This window comes from Lutra lutra, chromosome 11 (genome assembly GCF_902655055.1).
Source record: "Lutra lutra chromosome 11, mLutLut1.2, whole genome shotgun sequence".
Lineage (NCBI taxonomy): Eukaryota > Metazoa > Chordata > Mammalia > Carnivora > Mustelidae > Lutra > Lutra lutra.
In genome coordinates, this window is record NC_062288.1 from 44,799,989 (window position 1) to 44,811,191 (window position 11,203).

Here is an 11,203-nt window from a genome sequence, read left to right on the forward strand (position 1 = left end):
AATTCTTTTGGCAGCACTGAGCTTTTTCAGGCAGCCCTTTAAGGGGTTGTTATCCCAGGGACAGAGCCTGGAGATGATAGAAGCTATGCTAGAGTTTGTTCAAGTGTCTAAGTGTGGGTAGTGGACAAAGTCACTTGTACTGATAGCTTTGCAGTTCTTACCTCCGTGATTCCTACCCTCTTGATATTCATGCCTTGGTGTAATCACCTCCCTTTGAGTGTAGGTGAAGCCTATAACTTGCTTCTTATCAACTGATTTCAACAAAGATGACAAGATGAACATGACTACAGTTACGTAATTACATTACATGAGATGGCAAAAACATCTTGTGAGGAGGCTGCCTGCTCACTTATTGGTCTTGATGAAAGGAGACCCAAGTGGCAGGGAATAAGGATGTCCTCCAGCCAACCGCCAGTGAGCAAATGAGGCCCTCGGTCCCACAACTACAAGGAAATGAATTCTGCCACCCACCTCCTTGGACTGAACCCCTTCTCAGCCAAACATTCCCATGAGATCCATCCCAGACAACACCTGAATTGTTCTCCTGCAGAAGACAAATCAAAATGTATCCACATTCCTAACCCATAGAAACTGTGAGATAATAAATATGTGTTGCTCCAAGCTAAACTTCTGGTAATTTGTCAAGCACCAATAAATAGCTAATACAGTCCATGCTTCCAAAAGCATGTGTAACTTAACATTATTCTCATATCAGAGTCCATGAAAAAAAAAATAGATTTCTTCTCCAATTCAGTTTGGGAAATGTTGCATTCTATATCTTCTACCCCTTGAGAGTCACTGTATTCTGAGACATACAACAAAGAAATATTGTTAAATCGAGTTACCTGAATTTTTTTCCATTATGGAGCCCAGCCTCATTTTGATTTTTTTTTAAACCTCTAGTAATATCTTATAAAACCAGATTCAAATTATCACACCACAAATTAATGGTTGCAAAGAATAGTAACTTTCAAGCTAGGAGGCTCATCCCATCAAAGGTACAGTAAGACCTGCAACAGGTACAGGCCTACCATCATCGTAAGGAAATCAATTTCCAGATTCCTACTTCCTTGTATTGTTTTTCCCAAACTAACCTGCCAAACAATATTCATGGGGAGAAGTATTCAACTTTGCTTTCCTTTACAAAAGAAAGTTGTCCTTTCCATTTAACCCCAGTAAAGCTCCAGATGACAAACAGAAGGTCAATTTGAAACACTGGGGTCTGTGTTTAGAGAGTGAATGACCATAAGGCTGAGTGTTAAACCCTTTTCGAACCCCAATTTTTCCTTTCTTAACTTTCACACTGCAGAAGAGCTTATGGGGTGAGAAAAATTGTTGTGCCCATCTTTGGAAAATACAAAATGCCAGAAATGACCAAGTCATTCCTTAATGAAGGTTTCCTCAAAGGTTATTAAGACAAAATGATGTCCAAGAGTAGGGTGAGGCTGTTCCCTGGGGAAAGGGTAAAACCCAAAGCCCTGAGCTGCTATTGTAACAGCCTGCTTGAGCATGGCGCTCAGTCATGAGAAAAGAAAAAGGCTCCAGAACTCTAGAGTTCACACATACAGATTTAATTCCTACTGCGAATCAGGGAGGGAGGTGATGAAGAGGGAACCCTGTTCCACGGCAAGTGTGCCCACATGGACTTTTCACAACCACTCGAAAGGCGAGGGCAATTTTTATCCATATTTCATAGGTGCAGGAAACTACACTTCAGCGAGTTGCAAAACCAGGGCTTGCACCTAGATTTGGGGCTTCGGGTCCAGGGTGGTTTTGTTGTTTCTGTTGTTGTTGTTGTTGTTGCTTTAAGAGAAAGGAAAAGAGTTCTATCCAAGCTCAAGTTAGGACAGCTGTCCCAGAAACACACTCTTCATAAGGAAGAAAGTATTCCCAAGTCCAATGTGTTTTTAATATATCAGCAAAGGGGCTTTCCCCATGACAGTGGGAAGGCACCTAAGCAGCCCTTTTTGTTTCTCCCTTTAAGGTAATACTTTGATTCCTTTTAGGGAGATTTCACCTCTATAAAGGGAACTGAGGACCACGGGGCTCCCAGGGTGATTTTTTTTGTTTGTTTTTTAAGATTTTATTTATTTATTTGACAGACAGAAATCACAAGTAGGCAGAGAGGCAGGCAGAGAGAGAGGGAGAGGCAGGCTCCCTGCTGAGCAGAGAACCCGATGCAGGGCTGAAGCGAAGGCAGAGGCTTAACCCACTGAGCCACCCAGGTGCTCCTCCCAGCGTGATTTAGATGTAGCTTAAATCCCTTATAAGCCTGTTCAAGTTGAATTCTTAACCTCTAGGCATAATGGCAAGCCATTTTCTAGCTCATGAACTGTTTATAGAAAGTTGGATGAGATTCTGATGGTCAGCAAGTACTTTCCTAAAAAATAATGATATAGCTAAGAAATATTCTAGAGATTGAAAATACAACATCATTTAAACGATTTGAATCATTCTAGGAACTGAAACATACTAACTGACCTTACTATGACTTTGTCTGTTCCGGAAGTGTATACTATCGTTACACAGCATGTGGAGTAGAGAAGTAAAATATCCAAGTGCCTCCTCATCTCTGAATGAAATACACTAGGAAAGAACAATGACAAGGGAAACTAATTTTTCCAGGAATTACTCTTATAAGATTGAATATAGAGGCATTTATAATGCACCCGTATAAAATTTTCCTTTATATCTGGCCTACTCCCTAAAGCAGTACAGATGGCTTATGAAACTTTAATAAAAAGATAGAAGAAAAGAAAAATAAGTAAAATCGGTAACAAGTAAAAAGTAAATAAGGAACCAAGGTCAAGACTGGAAAAGGCAGAATGCAGACAGGTAAGTCCTACTGAGAGTTATTAAAGTTGAGTCCCAAATTTGGCCCTGAGCTTCCTGGAGGCTAAGCAGCTAGATATTAATGGATAGACCAACAGATTTTGGTATGTTATCAGTAGAAAAAATGTAATTTCCATTAACCTCCTAATTCTTTAATACTTCACACTAAGTATTCTTTGCAGATGAAGTTGATATATGGAAATCTTTGGGCAAAAATAAAGGTTTCATTAATTAAAAGGAAATGCCAAAAAGTGTATTTACAAAAATTTTCTCGTTGTGAAAATGGATGGTTTCAAAAAACAGAGTATAATAAAGAAGAGAGTTTCAAAGTGTTCCCAGGTTAATCGGGAAAAGTAACCAAAGGCCTGCTGCTTTGAAGGTTTAATCCAAAGTGCTTATCCAACCTCTTTGTTGAACAAATCTTGCAAATACGGCTTTCTCAAAAAATCCACAGCGTTTTCTGTGGGAGTTTGAAATGTCATCAGAAGAGGCTTTCTGATGATATTATGCTGGCATTAGCAGCCTAACAGTTGGGGTTGGGCGGGGAGGAAATGCAAGAGAGTAAAATCATTTCGCTGCCTAATTTTTATGCCATACAACCTAACAGTTTTTCTGGCAATGCTGATAGGTGTAACAAAAAGAGAAAAGAAAACAAGTAAATAAACCAAAGAAAGCAAGCAAAGCTTGACAAGAGCCAGAAGTACAGTTCCTTAGTTCTGAACAATTACGGCTGTTAAAGGATTCATTTCAAAAGAGGATAAAATTGTAACTCTCACGCAGATAAAAAGAACACACATTAAAGATTTTGTTTAACTGAACTGTTAACAAAGGGACCAGGCAGATGTTAAAACCGGTTTAAAGGAGAAGCCAAAGAACAGACACATTTACCAGGCAGGAGTATTGAACTGAATGTGTAAGTGGATCCATACGTGTCTTTTCCACAAAGAAGAGAGTGGTCCCTCCGCCAAACAATTCATCTACATGTCTGCAGACATGTTGGATTTGCCTTGCCATCAATTGTAAAATAGCTCAGAGGCAATGAGAGGCTATCAGCAGACCACCCTGGAAAGGTGTTTCTAAACAATGCAGAGTCCGCCACGGGAAACACTTGTCATCTTATTTGCTCTGTCTGAATTTCCTTACCCTGGTAAGTGAACATGACCTCCCTCCTGGACAACCCGCTGGTATTAGCAGCACCCACCTTGGAGGGATTTCAAAGTATATGATCTACTTATCTCCTGGGATTCATAAACAGAGCAGGGATTCCTCATCCTACTTAAAGTAAAAAAAGAGAGGGTTCTGAACAGAGTCCTACTGTTCTGTGGACTGTCGGATTTGCTCTAAAGATAGATCTGCCAATGGCTGCCTTCAGTCTGAGACTAAGGCATTTGATGAACGGATCAGCTAGACTGTGTTCCAGCTTCCTTCACAGTTAGGCATAGCTGTAGCCGTATGGTTGCATTCTGGCCAAGCGATGTGGGTAGAAGTGATACACTTCTAGGGCCATGCCTCCCCTGCACCCCCAGCTCTGTCAGCTGGAGGCCGAGAACTCGGAGATATACTGAAGGAAGGAGACCTATTTTGAAAGCAGCAGAGGTCCTGAATGACTATTTGCTTCTGGACTTCGCGTGAGTAAGAAATAAGCATACATTGTATTAAGCTTTTGAATTTTGTGATTTATTTTCAAGTACAGCTAGTATTACCTTAACTAACAAATATACATTTGAAATTTCATTTGAATTTAAAACTTTTACAATAGGCAATGTATTCCTATTGTTTAGCAATCAAAGTAATGTAAATGTAAATATAAATATGAATATAAAAGATGCACATTGACAGTCTCACTCCCATGTCATTTCTGTATGCAATGCTTCATGCCCTCTGCCCTCTATCTTATAGTGACCTATTTTAATATTTTCTTGGATATCTTCCCAGTGTTTCTTTATACATACTACACAAAAGTATGTAACAATGATATATGCAAACATACTCTTTTCTTTCCTTCCTAGCCCAGAGGTAGCATACTATGTAAACTGTTTTGGAGCACCTGGGTGGCTCATTTGGTTAAGCATCTGCCTTTGGCTCAGGTCCTGATTCCAGGATCCTGGGATCGAGCCCCACGTCAGACTCCCTGCTCGGTGGGGAGCCTGCTTCTTCCTCTCCCCACAGCTCATGCTCTTTCTTGCTATCTCTCTCTTGAACAAACAAAATCTTGAAAAAAAAAAAAAAAAACCTGTTTTACATCTTACTCCTTTCACATAACAAAATATCTTGATGACCTTTCTATTCTACTATACAAGAGCCTACTCATTCGTTTTTTATACCTGCATTGTATTTCACTGGGTCGGCTACTAGAGATCAATCATGGGCAACTACTGATGGGCACTGGTCAATCCACCTCTGTGAAGGTCGCAGATACAATTGGAATGAATCGCTGTCTGTTTAGGATTCAAGCCCAGTCTTAGTAGACCGCAGGCCGCAGGCCACAGCCCCTGCCCCACCTTCTATAGGAAGACAGGTACCTGAAAAGAACTTTTTCTTTCATTTACAAGACAACAATATAACCAACATAGGGAGAGTCAGGTAACTAAAATAAAGTCAGGATGGAGTTGAATGGAATTTCTCTCATGACACCAGGTAACGGGAGAAAGGAAGGCATGGCAGCCTCATCCAGCTGTCCACCTCATACGCTCTGTGTCAACAGACCATTCGAGTTGGATTTGTCCTCCAATGTCCACCTTCATTTATCCCTTATAAAACACCATTTGTAAGGTCATTGTTAATCTACATGTCTGAGCCAGAATTTTTTTTTTTTTTGGCTTGTAGCCCTCATTGTTGAAAGGAAAAAAAAAGATACCAACTGTTTTTCAATTTAAAAATCTGTAGCTCTTGGCCTCCATTCTCACTTCTATCTCCACTTCCTGCACATTTTCTCTTGAATATCTAAAACCAGACTCTTCAAGCCCACCTTCCTACCTCTCCCAAACTCAAAGTCAAGGAGCCATTATTGAATGTCCTATACCAGAAAGGTAGGAGCCAAGTTTTAGTGATTCTTTGTTCACAATATCCCTCATACCAGGCAGTAGGGAAGAGGCATGATTTGAATATAGATCTGTGCATTCCAAATGCCAGGTTCTAAATGCTCTTCTGTGTTGTATAAATTAATTACTAAGGATGGTTCATTGTATAGACACTGCTCCCACACCAACGTTCCCATCATCCTCACTAATAACAAAGAACACTGAGAACACATCAATCCCAGAAAAGGTTAGGAATTGGGCATTCCAGTGAAATTGTACATTTTCCAATGTGTAAAGATTCTCAGAGATTAATTTGTCCAACTGGTGCTTTTCAAAGATGAAGAAACAGCATCAAAGAGGATGCGTCTTGCCCAAGAGCACACAAAGAATGAGCATCAGGGATTTGTTCTCCCGATGTCCACTGCTTTTCTCTTTGTATTTCGTGCTCCCCTTTCAAAACTCTGTATTATTGGCCATGCTTTTAACTATTCTCAACTTATCAAGTGTATTAATGGGCTGTTTTTGACCTGCGAGAGCTGTCCTTGGTTTAAATAAGGCTGAAAGAAATCACACAAAAAAAGTACTGACCCTTTGTATCTGTGAGTACCAAAGGTTCTTGTGCTGTTTTGAAAGCAATGCTGAGTTTCTCAGGTAGGGGTGGGTCTAAGGGAAGCTGCCTGGGCTGGGATCTGGCCATACTCTTCCCCTTTCCACCTTTTCCTAGGCATCTGGAAGGCTGCTGATTCCAAATCTTCTGTGTCAGTATCATAAGACACATGAGTGCCTCCCCAAGGGAGCAAAGGAGATAAAATCACACCCACTCTCTTGTCTTTTGATGCTCAGCCAGATCTTTCCACCTCAGTATAAATTTAGCATCCTACCCACAGGGTTGACCTTTGCAGACTTAATTTATGGCCTGTCTGAAAGCTTACTCAACCCGTATCATTTCAAATCATGACTCAAGAAAAGCAGTACCAGACTAAACGTTGTTTGGCTGCTCCATCCTTAGGAAAGGAGAACAGTCCCTGTCTCGTCTTGTGCTATTCAGGTTCAGACTCAGTTTCATCTATTAGCCTGAAGACCACCGGGCATACGGCCTAATTGGTTCATGATAAACAAAGGTAGAAACAATGATTTTGCTGTTCAAGAAAACACTCACCCCTCCACTCCTTAAACTCTGGAACAATATTCTCATCTGCCTCTAACCACATGATCCAGAACTGGACCCATCATTCCATCTCACTCCTTTGGCATCCCTCACCAGTGAACATATAACCACATCTCTGCTGGAACAAGCAAAATAATTCCTTTCTTCTCCTCACTGCTGAGCTATATAAATACACTCTCAGAGCGGCCAGTGTTTTTCTAGGTGGAGTAAATCTCCAAACAAGGATGACAGCAGAACACGGGCTTCCAGCTGCCATGTTCTGAAGGTCCTCCAGCAGCTCTGGTACCTGCAGGTCCCCCCACCCCCGCGAGCTGAACTGACAATTCTCCAGGAAGCTCTTTTTGTTTAGTTTATGTTGGGTTTCTGTAAAATAAAGAGTCCTGACTAAACACTCAACTCCCATGAGTTTGTTTTATAAACTAGGCTGTCAATTTAAAAATCTATGCTAAGAAATGTAACTGTCAAGTGGATTAGGATAATACTGTGGGTGAGCTCATTCTCCTCCCTAGAGGACAGCTTATGTGGGAAACCAAATTAGGATGAAAAGGTTGCTTCCCAAGAACAGTATCAGGATGAAAGGAGTAGGAGAATCTCAAGGGCCCCTTTCTATACCTCATGGCACTTTGGGGACATAATGCCTGCTAAGTAGGGCAGAACACGTTAGCCAGCCAAACAAGCCGCAATCTCTTGCATAACCCTTAGAGGCACTCTGACAAATTCTTCTTTCCAACATCACACTTAAAAGATTTCTTATCACTCACCAGGTGATTCCAATCCCTTTATCTGATATCATGTAGTTTTAAACCTCAATGACTTTGCTCATTGTCCTTGCTTCCTATCTCCCTACCCCAAGCATGCCCCTCACTGCCACCTCTTTTCTCTTCTCTGATTGTAGAAATATTCCAAATCTCCCAGGACTTGATGGAACACATGGGTCCCTCTGAGGCATTCCCATTTTTGCCTAAATCACAGTTTAATCCCCTCTTCTCCTGTGTTTTCCTTTAGGAGCAAACTGCTCTGTCTCAGAGCACCACAAGCTATGTATGTGCTGTGTCCTCCTCTAGGTGATGTGTTCTTTGAGGACAGGAATTCAATCCTAACCATTCTTTTTGATCCTCAGTTTTTAACATAATCCACTGAAAATAGTAGATGCATAAAATATGTTGAATGCTCAATATCTCAGCATGAATTACTGCAGATTGCTTGACTGAGTTTTACTCACAGGATGTTATATTGCTTAGAACATTTTCAGGAACATTTGGCAGAAAATAAACTTAAATTAGACGTCCTTGGGGCGAGAACCTCAGAAGCAGGCTTGAGCCACCAAATGACAGGAAAGGCAGGAACACAGCTGAGGCTTGAAGAGAACTGGTCTTCGGGTCATGAGCATCCCTGGGACTTTCTGTCTCATATCTCCACATACCAATGCAGACCAACTGCTTCCTCTCTCTGGGGAATGTGGGCGCTGACAATCTCAGAGCTTAATTTCTCATCATGTCAGCTACCAACAAGGACCTGAAATCCCCCAGCCTGGATGTAACATCCTAAAGAAGGAGATGGGATCACGGGGGAGATTGTGGCATTGCCCCTATTCTTCACTTCTTCCAGAATCTTCATTTTTGTCTTCCACTGTGAAGTTCTCACAAAAGACAGACTACATTTTTCACTCCCTGGCAATGTTTGGATGAGGTGAAGACAGCAGTATGTGGATTCTGAGCCCAAGCCTTAGGAGGCCTCTTTAATTTCCATCTGTGGCTTGTTCTTTAGTTGTTCCGTGAGAAGGACATGCTCAAGCCAGCCCCTGAGGTCCCCAGAGACACACGGGGCACAGCCACCCAGCCAGTCCAGGCTGTGTGTGCTGAGCTGACCCAACTACATGGGTGATCTCAGCCAAGATCAGAGCTACCCAGCTGAGCCTGGCCTCAGCCAGCCAACATGTAAGTGACTCTCAGATCCAGGACAATCCATGGCTGTTTTTTTAAGTCGTTGAGTTGTTCAGCTAGCATTTTTTTTTTTTTTTTGGTGGCAATAGCTAATTGATATAAAACCAAATCTCAATTTTGCAACTTTCCAGATATGTGACTCTAGGCAAGATGCCTAGCCATCTGGATTTCACTCTCCACCTCTGCAAAATGGAGATAGTAATCATACCTATATCACAGAATTGTTAGGAGAGACAAGTTAAAATGTCAAGTGTCTGGCACACGAAAAAAAAATCTACAAACTTTTAAAAAATTGTTACTACTGTTTCACATGTCCAGCCGCAAACAATTGCAGTCAGGAAGGTAGAAAGTGTCCTAGAGATTGGCCTGTGGACAAAGGGGTTGAGGGTCTGTAAGGAGAAAGCAGTTCTCATTAATGAGATGGTTAGATACGGTGGAAGAAGCCTTCCCTGGAGGCTGTGGCTGCTGACTCCACATTATGATGGGAGGCAGGCTGGGCAGAGCAAATGAGAATGTGCCCAGGACCTTGTAGTTCTTTCCCGAATTGGTTTCATTGTTAAACTCGGAGTCATGAGAGATGGTTTCACGTACCTGCACAGAGCAGGCAGCATGCGCGTAGTCTATCTCTTCTAGTCACCAGGCATTCAATCTTCCGGATTATTCAGTTAGCTTTACTGAAATTCTTTGCATACTGGAGAATGAAAACATGAACTCCCCTCTCCCAGTGTGGTTTCAGGAACTAAGTGAGATCATGTATGCTAGGGTACAGGACACACAGCAGCTACTCTCTAAGTGGTGGCTCTGGGTTGCTGCTGTTATTCCTGGCTCGTTCTGTGATGCGCTGTTTCTCCTTAGCTTCTGTTGCAGAAGGAGAGCCTTCCTGACTTGGCCTCTTTCATTTCTGGAGTTGCGCCCGCTGGCTGTGGCCTAAAACACATCCTATGAAGATCATGTGTGTCAAGTTTGAACACAAGAAAGGTGCAACCATCACGGTGCGGTTAATGCTGAACATGTATGTGTCTCTCATTTTTCAAAGGTGACAGACTTAGGAAAAAAAAACACACTTGTGATATCTGATCTGGAAACCCTTTTTAGTGCAAAATCTGAATTGCAAAGTTGTTATTAAAAACTGCAAGTGATCAGCAGCAGTAAAAGTGTGATATTAACTGCCTCTGACCCTCTTCGTCTCTCCTTGGCTGACATTCCTGACTGACACTGGACACTGGTGAGCCGCCCGCCGAGCTGGGCTGTAATGAGTGTGTGCCTCGAAATGCACGCTCACAAACAGACCTTTGCAGGGAATTGCTCATTATTCCCATCATTTCAGGAAATGAACAAAGACCCCAATTAGTTTCCAAAACCAAGAGAACAACTGGCAGTTTTCCACTGGCAACAGGAAGGGAAAAGCTGAGGAGACCCGGTTGTCCACCCATGATCCCAGTCTGATGGTGGGCATTTGTTCCTTCTTATCCCCATGCCTGGCGGCAGGAAGGCGCACCTCCCACCTTGCCCAGACGAAGATGAAGGTGTGCTTCAGCAAGCTGGCCTTTCCACACTGAAAGCATCTACCCTTTGTCACACCACAAGCTGATGTTAGAGATGAGCATGGTGAGGGGGTGGGAGGGAGAGCCGGGGAGAAGAGGAATAGAGTGTAGCACTTGAACGAAAGGATTTACCCTGAGAAGGACACGGACAAAGAAAACATACCAGGTTTCTATGTGCAGTTAAATAAACTGCCAGTCATGATTACAGATACAGTCTCTGGATAAATTAACAATTTTCATCCTGGAACGTATACCTTTGAACATGCGGTATGTTGGAGTGAGGACAGAGAAGAGGAGAGATTTTAAGTGGAGCACAGTGGGCTAGAATGTTCTGACATGTTGCTGAACGTCAGGACACCGGGATTGTGTGCATGTTGGGTTGTCCTGGTGCTTGGCTGTTAGTTCATCAGAGGAGATAGAAAGATGTCAACAGGCTCAGGCGCCTCAGTGGGTGTCCACAGAAATGCCGCTGCACTTGCTACCCTTTCAAGGGAAAATGGTAAATTCTCTCACCACGTAGGGCTGCAGTGAACGAAGGGGACATTGTGATCAGGCAGGACCAGTAGGCCTGGCACCCGGCGTGTATACCAATGGCTTTGAGCGGAAGGCATGATCAATGGCTGTTTTCGAAAGATCTTGATTTTAGGTAAATTTACTTTCCCATCATGAGTGCCATGCTATCAGAAAGACAAATTA

General features: G+C 42.4%; 1 protein-coding gene across 1 annotated transcript in view; it reads left to right on the top strand.

Moving 5' to 3' along the window:
• The window catches only part of PHF14 (PHD finger protein 14), a 236,083-nt gene extending 225,972 nt beyond the window's left edge, over window positions 1–10,111 (top strand). Inside the window, exon 19 of the mRNA XM_047694282.1 lies at window positions 9,831–10,111. Within this exon, the coding sequence (XP_047550238.1) occupies window positions 9,831–9,908 (78 nt within the window). The 3' untranslated portion in view covers window positions 9,909–10,111. The remainder of the gene's footprint in view (window positions 1–9,830) is intronic.
• Window positions 10,112–11,203: the final 1,092 nt, after the last annotated feature.